The following is an 18,115-nucleotide window of genomic DNA, read 5'->3' as shown; positions in this document are numbered from 1 at the left end:
CTGTTCATCACACAGGTCTTCTGATCATTTTTCCCCATTGCTTTTTTTTTTTCTTCATGGTCAAAACTAATGCATTTTGAGTTCATTCAATTAGGAAGAGTCAGGCATATGGACTCAACAACCTATAATTTTAGGTTTATTTAACACTTCAAATCCATTCTCACTAACGTCATGATGTGTTCTACCCACTAACACTGAAATGAGTGTTTACAGAGAAAAGATGTTTTTCAGAAAATGTTGAATGGTAATATGGTGTGTGAGGGAGAGCGGAGGATTTAGGAGTACATTAGTGCAGCATCTCTATCTTCTTGTGTATCTCACCAGCTCTCAAGGTTTAATTCATGGAGCAGAGCAAAAGAAATGAGCAAAGACATTGAAGTATAAAAGCTTGTCATTTTAATATGTTTTACAGCCATCCATTGTCCCAAAATCAGCACTGTAAGTGTTTCAAGGGTTGTAGAACACATTTACCTACCGAGTAACTCCTGCCTTGTGAGAGTGGTAGAAAATGCATCAAAGAATGGCAAACTGACGACATTTTGAAGACTAAATCAATAAAATTGTAAACTTTTCACCAGTAAATAAATAAAATAAACAGATCTGTCAGATGGAATAGTAGTTTAGTGTAAGTATAACCACAGGTCCAATAGTTTTGTCATATGTTCAGTCAAAGCAAATGGCTTTAAATTCAAAGCTACATCTGGCTTTATGATACTATGTAAGCTGTCAAAATTGAAATCGCACCATCAAACCATATTTCATGATTAATACTTGACCTTTGAGATATTAATGATTGTCAAGCCTAATCAATAAATCATTTTAAACAAATTGAACTCTTATAAAGAGTTGGTAATGGACATTTACAGTGATTTATGTAGACCTATACACTTTGCATGTATCTAGATATTGCACATGCACTCCAGTAGGCTCAACAACCCATAACCTCTGATTGGCTGCATTCAACCACTGTATTGCCCAATGTACATCGAAATAGTTATGTACAGAAAAGAAGACAAAACCTCTTGATTCTGGCTTCCACACAAATTTCCACAGGACTATGTTTTCAGCACTTACCCAAACAAGTACACAGATTTTTGAAAGCCTCAAATGGCCTGTCTGTTTTCCCTCTGAGGACACAATCCCTGTGTGATTGATCTGTACAGTCTATAAATAAAAAATGTAAAAGGATTTTTCCTGGAACATTGTTCTTTTCACAATTCTGCAAGGGGTTCCAAGATTACTTCCTTATTCCTATCTCAAGGTTAGTCGGTTGTCAAGAACACCTATTCACGTAATGCACACACAATGGCAATTAGTCTTTTAAATCATCTTCATACTGATCTTGTGAGATCCCTCAGTCGGGCTGTTTTCTCCATCTACTTTCCGTGGCACATACTCAATCTCAATGTTTGGCTTGGCATTGCCTTTCCCTCGGCTCCAGAGGAACAAGAGCACCAGACAGAACAGCACCACTCCGAGGAAAGAGATAAACCCCATGGTGGTAGCGATAATGAGAGTCTTCATATCAAAGGGAAAGGGATTCGTCGCACCAGTTCCATTGGCACTGTTATCATTGGGCAGGTTCGAGATGAAGGCAAAGGTCTTATTGGGCTGATGGGGCCAATTGGGAGAGTAGCTATGAACGTGTAGGTGAGCCAAACGGGTGTCGTTTCCTCCTGCATTGACGGCAATGCAGGTGTATGTGCCATTGTCTTGTATTTGGGCGTATCTAACCTCGAGGGTGCCATCTGGAGACACCGACAGCCGGCCAATGCTTTTAGTAGTGATGAATTGCTTTTTTGGAGACTGCCACATAATCATAGGAGCGGGGTCTCCATCTGCTTGGCAAGGGAATTGGACAGTGGTCCCCTCATCCACAAATCTATGAATGGCTTTGTGATCCCGGACCTTGGATTTCTGACAGGTGAAATAATTTGGTGGGAGAACATCCGGGAAGTCTTTGAATTCTTTACCCTGCAAAAACTCTGGTGATTCACAAGATGGCTGCTGGCGGTTGAAGTTAAGTCGCCATCGACGGCGAAAGACCCAGAGGAGACGACAGTCGCATGCCAGGGGGTTGTCGTGAAGAGCCAGTGTCTCCAGGTTGCCGACAGAGTGAAAGGCAGATTCCTCTAAAGTGCTTAGACTATTGCTGGAAACATTGAGAACCCGAAGGTAGTTGAGTCCTCTGAAGGAATAAGGCTCAATGCTGACTAGCCGGCCCCCAACCAAGTGAAATGCCTGGAGCCTCAGCAAATTGTGCATTTTGTTGCCCTCCACAACCTCGATCGGATTGAAGGACAGGTTGAAAAAGCGAAGGTACACCAGGTGCTGTATGGCCTCATAAGGGACGGCAGTGAGATTGCAGTTTGTGATGCTCAAGGTTGTGATGTTAAGTCCATGGAGGGACTTTGTGGTCAAGGTTTCTAAAAGTGGCCAGTTTGCTATCTCTAAGACTTTGAGTCGATAGAGCCTCCTGAAGGAAAAGTCTCGAATGATGTTGATGTTTAGATGCCGCAGCCTGAGGGTCAGCAGGTTGTGAAGATGACTGAAAGCCTCTGTTGGCACAGAGGTCACGTTGCATCTTTCCATAGTAAGTTGCTCTAGGCTGCTGAGGCCATGAAAAGCTCTGTGAGAGATGAACACCAGGTCGTTGTCCCCCACCTCCAGTTCTTTCAGGTTGTAGAGATCTTGAAACATGTTGTCCAACAAAATGACAATTTTATTCTCACTAATATCTAATCGAGTGAGGTTACTGAGGCCAGTGAAAACACCCAGCTGAATCAACTTCAGCTTGTTGTTGCGTAGCCCCAGTATTCGCAAACCAAGGAGGTTGCTGAAGGCTCCTGGTTCAATGACGGAAATGATGTTCTCGTTGAGCTGTAGCTCTTCCAGGTGTTGATAGTTGAGGAATTCCTCCGGGTTGATGGCTTTCAAACGGTTTTTGCTGAGATCTAACAGCCGTGTGTCAGTGGGAATTCCCTCGGGGAGGGCGATCAGCTTCCGCCGATGGCACACAACTGAGCGCTCTTGGGCACTGCACTCGCATCGAGAGGGGCAGCCAGTGGCAGAACCGGACAGCACGGTACCCAGCATCAGGATGAGAATGGGCTGCCAGCACGCCACCAGGTAGCTGTGCCCACTTGCCTCTCTGGCCACCATTTTGATGGTAACCTGCTGAGAAAAAGGATAGAGAGAGATTGGGTTTCATTCCAAGGAAGAGAAAGGCAAAAGAACTGAGAGACAATCATATTGCCTCTGTTCTTAAAATAGCAAGAGATGGTTTTGGAGAAAATGCTGACGCTTGAGAAATGTAACAGGCTACTGCACTGGAACATGCTGCGTAAAGGCAACTCAGAGCTTTGATTAATGATATAACAGAGGCACTAAAAAGTAAAATATTGTATGAGAAAAAGAAAACAACCATAAACAACACTGACCATGAAGACGAAACAGCCAGGTTATAAGGCAGTCCTATAGGGGAGATATAAGTATAGGGTCTGCAGGATCTTTTTGAAATATAAAAATATATCTTTGATGTTTAACTTTTAACAATAAAATGTATTATCAATAATGGCTTGAATCAAATCAGTAATGATTTAAGCATGCCAAAACAAAATATATTTTTTCTTTAAACTACATAAATAAAAGATGCATACTATTGCAAAAACTGAGAGCAAGGGACATATAAACAATTAACATGATCCTACAATGACTTGCACTAAAAAAAATCCTTTACAAACCTTAACCTTTTATATTATAAAAAATATATAATCATAATATACATTTTTTATTTTTTATTATTATTATTTTAATCATGATTTTTGGCTACATTTACAGTAGAACAATTTTGTTCTTAACGGGTTAAATCCAAATCAACTTTGACTTACACTTTTTTACTGTGCACAAGCCCTGAACCTTCAAACTTGACTTCCCAAATTGACCGAGCAAGCTCTATTTCAATCTCACAGCCACTTTCAACTGTGTGCTTTGATGGAGATCTTGGTTTAGGGCTTGTGAAGGGACTTGTAAAAAACTGACATGAAGGAACTCAAGACACACATCGGACTTGCCAAAATGACACACGAGTAACATTCCATGAGACACGAGGTTGCTAATTAAACTAGTCAAATACAAATCATGTTAAGTACACAGGCCAACTTTAATAATTGATTAGGTAAACTTTAAGTAGCTCCCATTTGTGAAGCAAGTGAAAGTGACCCAGAATTAAATATTTCTTGCATCAGTGAATTAAAATACATTTATGCAAACTCAGAGGATGCATTATGATATTATTTAGGTTCAAGAGTAGAGTGCATATTTTAACACAACTTGTATTTACACATTTGCAGTATCATATCTCAAGGGTAGCCATTTAAAAAATATATATATATTTTACTTAAAAAAAGATAACTTCCCCAAGCTCACAACTTACAAGATGCAAAAAATAGTGTTCTCTCAGAGAAAAGTAGAACACAACTCAAAGCAATGTGAAGCTAGGGGGACTTTTGAGGTCTGGTGCAAATAAGACATACAAAAATACATAGACAATAGGCTCATATGAATGCATCAATCATTAAAAGATTGTGGCTCAGAAACAATCTTATTCCTAAAAAATGATGATTCCGCTATGTCTAAACCGTTGAAATCACAATCACATGGGGATTTTTATACCTCATCCAGGGAGAGTTATGAGTTGCAAACAATAACGAAATAATAACAAAAGTATTGATAAATTTATTTAAATTAATGCATAACACACACACACCCCGGTCACCCTTTCTTTTGGTCCATGCCGATCCATGGCTCAGACTATTTTGATCAAATGAAACTGCAAAGAGAAGTGAAAAAAGGCCTACATGCAGCCATCTGTTTAATGCATAGATTTGCTGATTCCAATTCTGAGGTCTTCAGGTGTGTCAGAAATGTGTAACAAAGGAAAATATTCTTTTGAGTTCTGGCGTGAAATAAAAGGAGTAGTTTCAGCGATAATGGTTTCATATTAGTGCTCCTCAGCTAGATCAAAAGGGCCGTTATTGTCAAGGGTGCTTATCCCTCGTTTATCTATCGAGTGTGATCTGCATACAGTTGGGGAGCAAAGCGATCAGGGTACTGTGAGAGAATTACTACATCGATTAAACGACTCATGTGGCATGAGGAGGTGTGAGGGTGAAGGTCATGACGTAAACAGAGCTGCCAAGAACGGGATGTTTTAATCACGCTGAATCTATCACTTTCTTCCCCGGCTGAGCAGGCATCAAGCCTCCGGAGGCATAGCAGGATTGTTTAAACTGTTATTATGTGTGACATCTCCTGCAATGCAAATTTCTGTTCAATATGCATGGCTCCCAAATATCTGCCAAACAACCACCTTTGACCTTTGACTATAATTGGGAGAATTTGTCTGAGGAGAGAACAGGTCAAAGGTGTTGGCTCATTAAAATTATTGACAAATTTGCCTGGTGGTTTTAAACAAGCAAACAAAAGCAGATGGAAATCATTTTAAAATTATGGTAGGTCTGCATGGTGTGATCACAGTTTCCCTAATTAAACATGGCCGTTGCTTCCAATATAAAAAAAAAATCGTATTTTGTTTACTGTTGTGGTGTCACATAGCACTCCCACAGGAAGAAATTAGCTCGGCTCATGGGCAGAGAGATGTACCTGTTTTACCACTGATATAAAAGCAAACTGTAAACATTTATGCTGTTATTTCTTGGCCTGCAACTTGCAAATGCTTGCCAGTGGGCAAAGTGAAAATTATGATAGTTTAAATAAAAAAGAAAAGCCAAAAAGTCTAATTATCATTTAGCACAAATGTTTTGGCTGATTTCTTTTTCTTCTTCCAGATCTAAATGTTGCATTACATATACACACACACTTCCATCTTTGTTCCAAATCACTGTAACCTTTGTTTTAGCCCAAATGCTAAGGTATGCAAATGCTTTCAAACTAATTTGGCCCCGAGTGGTCAACTGATGGCAATTGAAAAGCCACAACAAAAAGTGTTGGATTTATTATCCAATTAAAAGATTAAATCATCGCTCAGAAAGCCCCCATTCTGTAAACATACAAATCGAAGTCTGTCAGGTGATTATGAATAATGTATGAAGAAGAAAAAAACTGCTTCTCTCTCTTGCATTGCTGGAATATTGCATTGACGTAGTGACTCTCAAAGTAGTAAACTAACTCACATGGTCAATAGCTCATCGTTTTAGTCAGCAATCCCGCATTAATTTCCATGCAGAGAATTGTGTCTTTAAAGGCATATCTACCTCAGGGCCATTCCTGGCATGCAATATATTCAGATGGAAATGTGCTCCACCGAGCAGCGCGCTTGTATTAAATTCTTAAATTTGAGCCAGTTCTGTAACAAGTGTAGCGCCCCCTGCCCTCTTAAGATGGCCTGACCTAAGCTCTATCTATTTCTTAATCAATAGAATAAAGCTACTCAAGTAATAACCAATAGGTAAATTCAATATGAATAAGTACAGATCTTGATACTCAATGTACAGTATGAATACACAGAATAAAATAAACAATGCATCCCCTACGGAAATGTACCCAAATCAATGATTTTCAAAAAACTTTAACGTGTCTCACTCATAAACTCATAAAGTCAACTCATAAAGTGTAGTCACAGTGAAATATTAAATTCAGTAACTCACTTAACAGCTAGTGCACTGATATAACCAAATTATAAAGTCTCACAGTGAATATTTCCCAAGCAGAGGGTATAAAGTAAAGTCTTATGAACTGTGACAGTAAAATGGTAATACGATTTCAATAAACAGATTGTAAACCAATGTGGGCAGTAGCACCCCACTGCGAACACAAGATATGGGGGATGTGGTTGGATCCACATCTAGGGGGTGGAGATTGTATGGAATTACATTTGGTTCATTTAAAATGAACACAACTTTATAAAACTGAACGTAACTTTTTCAGAAACTATCAAAAATATGCCATTACAAAAGAAGAAAAACACAATAAAAATGAAATTTAACAGGCTCTTCAAATATGCTTCATTCTTGGTTAATGTTTTTCAAAGATTCGTTTTCGCTGATCGTGGATTCTGAATCCATTGCCACAGCTTTTGCTTCGCAGTTTTTCGTTTGGAGTTTTGACACAAACCTCTCGTGGGGGCGGGCTTAACAGTGATCAACTGTGATTGGATAGTGAGCTTTTGATGGACAGGTGCTCTCTGACCGGGAAGTACAGACGCCACTCAGTGGTGTGCATATTGGAAAGCTCTCGTGGATGTGGTTATTTGTATTACTAAATATGTAAATAATATTTACGTTCAGTTTTATAAAGTTTCGTTCATTTTTATTGAAGCAAATGTATTTCCATAAGATTAATAAAGTAAGGAGCCATTGGCTCTCATAAGGAAAAAATGTACGTGCCAAATAATTTATTTTAGGTGCCACAGAATGAACATGTTTTATTTATTTTATTTTTATTGTTATTTTTATTTATTTTTTGTACATTTTAACATTTCAGTCATACTATCATGTGTTTATGTCTCATCTTTTCTTGACTTTATCAGCATTTTAATCCACCTTGGAGATGACCTGGGAACTAAGGTTCACTTAAAGTGGGAATTAAATGTCTTTTCCAACTTGAAATATAAATTCACAAAGAATTGGAGCTCAGTGACTATAAACTATACTCAGTGACCAAGTTATTCTTATAGTCCATGATATTTGTACAGCCCCCTCAGATTTTTGAGCCAAGTGGATTTTGAATGCAGCTTTTAAAAGACAAAAAAATTGCGGATTAATGTCTATATTTCACACAATCAAACTGGTGTGATTAGAACGTTCTGTGCGTCTTACCATCGGCTGCTAAATTAAAATCTGTGTTCACTGGCTGCGCTGAGCCAGAGACAGGCATTTTTACAGCGCTGCGCATTGAAACCAATCACACACGATTCTGTTGAGCTTATGAATGCAATGGCCAATCAGAGGTGTTTTCCGATGAGTCATCACTAAGCCTGGTGCTTCACTCGTTTGCTGACAGGATAACTCTTTCTGTCGAATCCTCTCGTCAGAAACAACAAAGTGCAGATGTGTGTACGAATCTGTAAGATATTGATTTCACACTGTAAACAGCTTCAGTGATTTAAACGGGAGTGATTGAACTCTAGACTGCCTGTGAAAATTTTCTTTGATAATGCAAATGTTCTTTGCTCTCTTTCTGTACAATGAAAGATAAGTACCCTAACTTACAAAGTTTTTATTCACATTAACTTTCAATGTTAAATTCAAATTTAAATACAAAAGTATTAAAAATATGTTATAACACTACACCCATATCTGTTAGCCTACTTAAAAGAAAACTTCACAGTTTTTCCATATTCCACTATGTTCTTCCCTCAACTTAGATGAATTGATGCATACCTCTCAGTGCATGCACTTAATCACTGTAGCGCGCGGCACCAATATACTAGAGTTTAGCTTAAGACCATTCATTCCTTAGGATCCAAACAGGAATAGAAGCTACCATACACTTCCATCTTTTCTCTATTTAAAGATGGTTACATGAGTAGCTACACGAGTAAGTATGGTAACACTCACACACACACACACACACAAAAACATTATGGCTTATGACTTATGACTATAATGTATGGCGGAAGAGCACTTAGCAGCACTTCGACCTCTGCGCAGCAATATCATCAATCCTGAAGTCAGTAGATAACATTATTAAGCTATTTGACCATTGCATATTAACTAACATTTTCAGTTGTAGGTAAGAATCTTTATATTTCATGATATAGTTAATGCGTTTGGGAATGTTTCAGTCAAAAAGGAAAAAAAATAAAACACAGGCTACAGTAAGTGCTGTGGCTGCTGTGTGTCACATGAACCCCCACCCCCCGAACCGTGCCCCATCAAAAATAATTAGTGCTTGACGCCCCTGCTTCTGATGTTAATTCATGTTCAGGGCTCGACATTAAGGTTTGACATGAGCTTGTCCTTCGGACAAGTTAATCAACCATTCACTTTAATATAATATTTTCATAAACTGATTAAAGGTACATGTCTCCATTTACATCTAATTTTACATGTGGTCAATAGTCTACATTAAGTTAGAATAATAAGACACTAAGGTTGTTACTATTCAAATGAAATCATTATCAACAAACTCCATCTGTCCAAATGTATAAATAATGTTATTAGATTAATGTTTTCCTTTTTTGACATACAAATATGAAATGTTGGAAAAATGCAATGATACTTTTAAATATGAAATTAAACCACCAGTAGTTGGTGGCAAGTCACTGTCTTAATGAGTAAATCATTGAATCAACCGATTAGTTCAAACGGCTGATTCATTCAATAAATTAGAGTAACCGTTTTTATAAATAGCTCACAGAATCATTGACTCATTCAAAAATGAATTTCTACCACTTGCCCGATCGTGCCTGCTGTACTAAAGAGTGCCTAAAAAAAATGCATTGATTGTATTGTAAAAAGTAACAAAACACAAAGCTTTTTGCGATTACTGGAAGTGCGCTTAAGCATACAGTTGGTGGTTTCCATTGACTTCCATAGTAGGAAAAAATACTATGGAAGTCAATTGCAACCACTTACTGTTTGATTACTAGCAATCTTCAAAATATCTTCTTTTATATTCAGCATAAGAAAGCAACTCATACAGGTTTGGAACGACATGAGGGTGATTAAATGTTGACAGAATTTTCATTTTTGATCTATCCCTTTAAATCTAACAGGTCTGTTGTGTCTTGTGTTGCGATTTCAGGTAGTGACGATTCTCTCCGGCTAATCAGAGATCAGCAGAGTTTACGCATCATGTTTCGGTAACAGTACTTTTGGCTATTATAAAATGAAAATTATAATTCAACACACTCTTTTAAGGGAAACACGTCTACTTTGCTGTGAAGCTACTTTTAGCTTATATAAGTATATAAATATACATATATAAACTTTCCTGATAAGGGGGTTGCACAAGCGAGAACATCTTTATTGTCATAAATTTACCATTCCCTCAAAAGCAAACTAAATGTGCAGTTGTTAACATTAAAAGCGTGATGTGTTTTGTATATGCATCAACATTCCCATTTTAGAACGGCACTAAGCATTCTCTTTGTTTAATAATTACTACCCAACATTCAGTCACACGACAGGCTGTGCGCCGTCTAAAGCGAGTTGCTCTCCCAAGATCTTTGCAGAGGAAATTACATTTTCTCCTCTGTTCTTTTTCCCTCAGTAACAGGGGAAGGTCATACCCATTCAACCCTGCCCGCTAACTCGAAGGGAAGAAATAAAGTGTCAACCACAAGTTTATTTTAACATAGTGCTCCTCTGAGAACAGGACCCTCAAATGTAATGCCCTATTTTGCCATTTTGCAACATCCACTGTAACTCAAACTCAACATGGCCTGGGTTTGCAGAGGAGAAATTCAGAAGACTGTTGATCAGTCGAGTTTAATCAGGAAATAAAATATGAGCAGGTTAATTGAAAAGTCAATTTCCGGTTCATACTCAAAGGGTCTGCCAACACACTTTTCAATTATCTGTTGTCAGCAGGTGGGAGGAATTAGCAAGGCTTCCTTCTCACAAGGTGTCTGCCGACGGATGCCTCCTTCCTTTCCTAATGGAGGACTAGATCTCTTTTAGATTACTGCACCTTCCCAACACTCATGAAGTTAATAAGTGTTGCGCTTCAAAGATTTGTCCTCTTCTTCACTATTTGTTACTTTCAGGGATATCTGTCAAGCTAGAGGGCAAAATCAATTCTGCCTCCAACGTTGGAAAACGGAGCTATTTATCTGTTTAAGCTAGAGACCCTCAAGGAGAAAGTAATGTTTAATGTTGAAGCTCTGAACAAATATGAGGATTTACCTATGTCAACAAAAAAACAATACAAAAACAAAATGTTTTCCGATGATGTTTTGTTTCGTGGCAAATTACACAGACGAAACCAAACACGTCCGTCATGGCGGTATCGAGATTTATCGCCATCTGAAACCACAGAGGATGGCTTTCAGTTGAATTGATTTTATATTTTCATGTTACTCCGCTCATGTGTTTGAGTGCTCACAGGATGATATTCTGTCTCTCCCACTCACGTACAAATGTAATTCAACCCAAAGGTCCATCTTCCTGCTCTCTCTCCCACTCTATCCCCTCTGTTTCATCCTGGCTATAACCTTGAGAAAAAATATCACGTCGGACCATCTACGCAGTCTTCTTATTTTCTCTCCCTGTTCACCATCGTACTTCTGACCTTGCCAGTGAGCTTCTGCTTGACCAAACAAGACAAATAGGCAAAGCTTGGGAGTGACCCACTTGCACATTCCTGTTTATTTGGGGTTTATAGGCTACAATAAGAGTTTCAATTGACAAAATATATATCATATCCTACGTTTGGCCATAATAAAACAATACTTTCAAAACACAACAGTGTTTAACTAGAGAATATAATGTTTCTTCTTCCTACATTTGTGCTTACACATTTAAATTGCACCGGGTTTACTTCAGTTGGAATGGTGTTCTCTCTATGCACATTAAACACACTCCTGTTGTGGCAAATAAGTGTTTCAGTCAGGGATTTAGCTTCTAGTTTAGATAAAACAGTCATGAAACAACATGTTTTACATAGTAATTAATACCTTGTTTTGATCTCCAGAGAGTTAAAATGTTGGGGAGAAAAACCATTTCAGTTGGGCTTTTGTGCTTTTTATTAACAATATTATATCAAAGAAAGAATAATTTGTTAATGGTGTGGTGATTCATCATTGTGTATTTTTTATTTTTTTGAATAAAACGTGTTATTTATTGTACCACAGCGAGTGAAAACAGATTAAATACAGATTTTTTATATATATATATTAAATACAGATTAAATTGTTCTAGGCTTTAGAAACTTTAATTCCAGTTAAATTAAAATTCATGATTCATAAATCATAACACCAAACTGTAACCATGTTTCTAATATTTCAAATATTTCACAAATGAAGAAAATTTATTGAGAGAAATATTGAAAATAAGCATCATTTGGGGTTAACCACAAGTAAAAAACTATTTGCAGTCACAATTATAAAATGTTTCATTTTACTTAGATTTTTATTACATTCTTTCAGAGAAGGATTAAATAATGATTCATTTGTGCCGGCAAATAATACCACTAAGCATAATATTTTATAATAAGCACAACAGTCTAATAGAAAGCTACTGTGAGTTGAAAGTAAAGCGAATGTAGAGTGCAGCAACTAATTGGCTGTACTGGCCTGAGGGAGTTCATTTTGTTCCTTCTTCCAATCTATTTATTCATCATCCCGTTCCTTCTGCCTGTCACTCTCTCTTTTTCTCCCTCTCTGGCATCCCTGATCACACTGCACACATTTCATGGTATGAAGCAAATCAGTGGTTAACAGCTATCTAAATATTCTCAATACATAAATAGTTATCTGCTAAATTGCTGGTAATTGGCTGTCTGTTCTCATGCAGTCTGCTTGCGAAATGGCATGGGTGAACCATTCATTATACAATTCATTTATACCCTGATCTTAAGAACTTTTATGTAAAGAAATATTTTATGGATACAGTTGTGACAGCTGGAGTCACATTCATGGGATCACTGTGTTGTTTGCAGAGTAGAATCAACCAGTGTTTTTACTCTTTATTTTAATTTACTTTGAAATATATGTTGGTCAGTTATTGTTATAGGCACAACTGATTAGCAAAGTGGATTAAAAATGGAATAGTCTGTTTAGAAATATATCTGGATGCTAGGTCGCTGAAAATATTGTAAAGGCCACCCGAGTTGTGAGTGGCAAATCAAGTTGCTACCATTCATCACAACATAAGCAGGTGTCTTTATCAGTATTTACAACAGCACTTAATCAGTGAGGACCTGAGCCAAATCAATAATCAGCTCTGCTTGCCCCATACATTTGTCTTCTTCCTACCCCACACAAACAACTTTGTATACCAAATCAGCTTGGGTTTTAAGCCTACGGATTTAGCATTCAAAGCAGAGACGTTTCTTCCAACTGTTTGCTTCCATTTGACTCCTCTCTCTTGATCTTGTTTTTTTGATGACAGTAAGATTTAGATCAAAGCCCAAGGTTTGGAAAGCTACATTTCACTAAAGGAAAAACTAACATGAACCTTGATGTCGAAACATTGGGAACTCTAGACTTATCGAAGCGAGAATGTCAAGCACTGCGCTCAAATTTATACCAATCAAACAAAAGCTATGACTAAACTGTCAAAATGAGGCTTTTGCATGAAGAAGAGTATTATATGGACACTATCTGGAATTGAATGCAGCATGCTGATACAAGACTATAGATATATATATATATATTTTTTTTTTTATCTGAATACATATTCTCCATGATTTTCCCTCACAGCTGGGCACTCTTGTACTCTAACAGCATTTAGAAGAGAAATCCGAAGAGGAAATGAAAACCGGTATTAAAAAAAAGACCGGCAGCAACCTTCTTTGTGCCAACTGGTGACCTGGAAGTTTCATGCTATCATACATTGAGTAAAAAACATGATTTTTCAACTCCAAGCATGGTTGAGATTAAATATTAGTCTTCGTACTAACTGCCGATGGAGCAATGTGTGATGCTTGCAGTTTAAACAAGCATCCTTCAAGGGCTAGAAATGAAACAGATGCACTGCATTACTGTCTCTTACTCTTGACAATAAAACACATCCATTCCTTGTAAGCGGCATCAGCATGTGCCCACCCATCAGCCAGCTGAAGCATTATAGGTTATTTCAGCTCATGGTCTGGCTAAATTTGCAAAGCTATGGCTGCTGTCAGGTTCCTTGTCATGGCGCGAAGTCTAATTGGGCCCAGTCCCATGTCAATCCTCCCCTCAGCTTTCCGGCAACGGTTAATAATAATTCCATAAAGTGTTTTTCATTCCTCATTAATGCTCTTGAGATTCACTTTAAATTCACCGCTACCAGCAGGCAAAGCTGGTAATTACTCCAACCGCTCTTCCTCTTTTAAACACAGGGCTCTTTGTTTTGGGTTTAATTGAAACAAAATAGAGAGAAAATGTGGTTGGAAAATAGGACGACCGTAATGCCAAAAGCAGTCTAGCTCCAACCAAGCTCCTTGGAGTTCTTTATCAATAGTTCTATTAGGAAGGAGCTTATCTCACAAAATTAGCCACGGGATAATCACTCTCGAGCTTCCTGAATTATGTTAGCATTGTTCCTCTGACCAGCACTCCATCCGAGGATAATAATTTGATTAGTCTGACTGATATGATCAATGATATCTTCCTCTCGTCTTTCTCAAGGCGCAAATTTACCCATCAGCAGCCACCCAGATGATCGGTGGAGATACGAAAGCATCGCTTCAGACAAGTAAACATCATTTTAATTCACGGAACTCTTAGAAACGCGGCAGCAAGAAAGGAAAGCATAGGCCTAGTCTCGTATTTTTTTTACTTTTTTACATAAAGCTGTTATGATTAAATTTTAATGGGAGAGTCTGCTGCAGTGAAGCGACTCTGTGACCTTCTGAATACATTTGTGGGAGGCTGGAGTGAGTGTGCACTGTCTGATATGCCACTTGGTCGCCTCTCACAGCAGCCCCTCGCTGGCTTCCCCGCCATGTACAGCCCATTTCAATAGTCCCTCATTTTGTGTGACAGAAACGAGCTGCTGCGCTGATGGCGTCCGATTCTTCACATCCCTCTACAATGAGGACAAACGCACGTCCGGTCTGTCTATCTAAGCCACCGCGGCCGAAAGCAGGCCCTCACTGACTGCTTAAAAAAGTGAATAGAAGAGAATGAATAGGGAGGCAGAGAGGGATGTGGCAGGTTCACAATCGGATCTGAATTTCAATGATTTTTGGGATTTGGACCCTTTTTTGTGCTCAGGCTGTATCGTTCACAAAAGCTGTGAAAACCAGAGGTCTGACAGGCATAGGCTCTAATCTATGTGTGAACGCAAGGCACAAGAGTGTGAGGTGATGCAGTTCTCCTGTAGCACTGCCTTATCTTGTTTCATCTGTTGTTTGTTATCAGACTGCAGCATTATCATAATGGCTATTACCATCAGCTGAGAATCTGCTCAATGAGGAGATTGCCTTTTAACACAACCGCCAGCATACTGTAACATATCTCAATTTATAGGCTGTTTTATTTGTATCACTATTCGGTGCTAGATTTTCAGCCATGGCTCTTGTGTTTTGGCCTGGATTTCTCCACTGGCAGCTACATCATCTTCAGAATGTGGCCAGGATACTGTTGCCATGCAGTTGTTTCATGTTCCCATCTTCCTACCCAACACAAGCCTATATGCATATTGCAGATGCATTGTGTTTTGATGGATAACCCTGTGTTCGATGGGAAAAATAAAACAGCAGAAGGAGGTTTTTGCAGAGCACATGGTGTCTTGGATTTGAAACTGAGAATTAGCTCACACCTCATGTGAAAATTATTGGCCTGTGTATATATGAAGGTGAAAAATAAAAAATGTATCTTGGTTTTATAGATGTATACTGACAATGCACCTTTACATAAGAAACTATGGATCTGACAGCTGTAAAGGATGTACCATTGAGAACACTAAGATAGCATGAATCTTTGATGCATTCAGTAAGACTCCTCTTAATGTATTTTTGACAGCCTGCCAAGATTAAGAAATTAAGTGTAATGTTGTTATTCTTTTAAACGCCACATTAGCTGCAGAGGAAGTTGCTTCCAAGCGGTAAAACAGAGAGAGAGGAAAAAGAGAGCAAGAAAGAGAGAAAATTAGTGAGTGAGTGTGTGTGTGTGTGTGTGTGAGAGAGAGAGAGAGAGAGAGAAAGAGAGGGAGAGAGGAAAAGAGGAGAGAAATAGGCTCTATAATGAGGACTGTGCATTAAAGACTCAAACGCGTCAAAAGCAAAACACTATTTTCTTCCATAATGCATCTTGCAAAATAAATATAATTGAGCAATAAACCATGACAACAGCACCAAAATACATTTAGAAGTCTCGCATATATTCAAGCATACACCATAGACAGCATGTATCAACCTGACCATATAGAAATACTCAAAAAAGATGAGGAAGGAGGGTAGGAGTGAGATTTTCTTTCTTTCTTTTTTTTCTTTCTTTTTTTTTTAGAAACATTGTGCAGATGAAAACATGCATGCAAGCCCACACAGCCAGATATTAATTTGTAGCAAATTACCCCCTTCTTGTGCAATGACAGTCCACGGTATTAGGTCCCGTGTCTAGTTCAGAAGCATTATTCAGCATCTTTTCCTCCGGAGCCTCTACCCTATCCTTCTCAGACACATTACCCCCCTGAAAATCCCAATCTTGTCTCCCTCTTTCAGACCTTTGCAAATTCTTAGAGTTCTCGAAAGGCTTATCTGGCACTGAATGCAAACTGCTCTTACCAGAAACGTCATGCGGTGGAGTCTAAATTTGCCAATTCCATTCTGCCAGAGTGCAGCTTAGATCCGAATCGCTCCAGAGTGGCAGGGTGGCACACAAGAGGCCTTTGAAGAATTTCATGAGTGAGAGGGAAAACAAAAACGGCACACAATTCCTCAAAGCAAGCAAGGGGGTCCAGAAATTTCTCAGAGTGTGGAGCACAAGCAGCTACAGTCCCCAGAATGCGTGAGAGTCTGTCCCAGGCATGCATGTAAACAGGAGTGCACCCGCTCACATACATGCCATACCCAGCAGAGCGAGAGATGGAGCGTGAGTGAGTGAGGAAAGAAAGATGGAGAGGGAGGAGTCGACGCTGTGCAAGGTGGAGGGAGGAGCTGTGGCGCATTGAGATGGAGAGATGGAGGAAACTGAGGGAGCGAGGGAGGGGAGAGAAAGCCTAAGACTGGCAGGCAGAGATGGATAAGAAGTGAGAAGGAGGGCGGAGGAAAAGAGAAGCGGCACAAAGCTCATAACAGGGACAATGTAACTATTGAAATTCAATTCTTTTGACCGACTGCAGTGGGAAACAGGAGCAGGGACAGAGGGATGCCGGCATGGGGGGTGGGGGGGTTGTCCCAGAAATTTGACTATACCTTTGTGAAACTAGTCTCTACCTCTCCGTCATCCTGTCAGAACACAGCGATTAATGCTGGGCTTTTATGCAAAAGGCAGTGTTCGTTAAAAGCTACTGGGAGCTGCAATGTGACAAATGGATGACTCATGGAGGTAAACAGGCAGGGTGGATAAACAACAGCCAATGGAGAGAGAGTGAGCGAGAGCCGGAGACACAAAATGGAGAGAGAAAGAGAGAAAGAGAGAGAGAGAGAGAGAGAGGGATGAGGAATTTGGCCGAATGGGCTGAGTCTGCTTAGCCAATCGCAATAGTGAACTGCAAGGTCAGTCTATGGGGGATTCGCCCTGCGGGATATAATCAGGTGTAAATCCTTGTAAGTCCACACACCATTATACTAAACAATAAGCGAGAGGAGGTGGCGCGGCAGGTAGAGAGACAAGCGAGATTAAGGAGGGGGGGATAATCAAATGCAGATTTTATGGGGGTGGAGGAGAAGGGTGATGTGGAGCACGAGGCACAGGGGTTGTTAAGCTGCACAAACAGACTGAAGAGGTGCCTCAATATTCCTCCGAGTGAGAGGGCAGAGGAGGAAGACGGAGAGCAGCAGAACCGACCCTACATGTGTGAGGGATTTATCTCAGCACAGTACAACCAGATCAAGGCTCGATGTGGGAGAGGGAGTGTGTGCGTGTGTGTGTGTGTGTGATCTGCTGTGGATCTGTCCTAGACGTTTTGTTAGCACTCTAATCTTCCAATGGAACACCAACGCAGAGCTGGCGATGGTGTGACTTATTAGATGAGCTGTTGTGTGGTATATGGCACCAGTCGAGGTTCTTGTGATAGAATTATCACTACATATTACAGAGCTGTGCATTATATCAATGGCAGTTCCAAAGTGGCTTTTTGCATGGATCCTCTGAACAAACTGCTTTTTCAAGCAGACAGACAATAAAAGAGTCTAAAAAGAAGGAAAATCGGATAATCATACCACAAAAGCATTAGTACTTTGTGGATGCGCTGCTGCAAGCTGCAGAGAAAAATCTCAATAATTGCATAAGTGTAAGTAGACTTATGTATAACTAACTCCATTTCTGCTTTATGCATTTTTA

General features: G+C 39.3%; 1 protein-coding gene across 2 annotated transcripts; it reads right to left on the bottom strand.

Moving 5' to 3' along the window:
• Positions 1-373: 373 nt before the first annotated feature.
• On the bottom strand, positions 374-17,125 carry LOC127961304 (leucine-rich repeat and immunoglobulin-like domain-containing nogo receptor-interacting protein 1-B). Of its 2 annotated transcripts, XM_052560358.1 has the most exons (3): positions 17,026-17,125; positions 16,396-16,497; positions 374-3,177 (listed from the first exon to the last, which is right to left on the bottom strand). In XM_052560358.1, the coding sequence occupies exons 2-3, from the start codon at positions 16,405-16,407 to the stop codon at positions 1,321-1,323; spliced, it is 1,869 nt and encodes a 622-aa protein (XP_052416318.1). In that variant the 5' UTR covers positions 16,408-16,497; positions 17,026-17,125; the 3' UTR covers positions 374-1,320. The 2 variants fall into 2 exon arrangements, with proteins under 2 accessions (XP_052416318.1, XP_052416319.1); XM_052560359.1 differs by lacking the exon at positions 17,026-17,125 and having other exon boundaries at positions 374-3,174; positions 16,396-16,995.
• Positions 17,126-18,115: the final 990 nt, after the last annotated feature.

The sequence above is a fragment of the Carassius gibelio genome, chromosome B7, assembly GCF_023724105.1.
Source record: "Carassius gibelio isolate Cgi1373 ecotype wild population from Czech Republic chromosome B7, carGib1.2-hapl.c, whole genome shotgun sequence".
In the NCBI taxonomy this organism is placed as follows: Eukaryota; Metazoa; Chordata; class Actinopteri; order Cypriniformes; family Cyprinidae; genus Carassius; species Carassius gibelio.
This window is presented reverse-complemented; position numbering and strand designations above follow the sequence as displayed.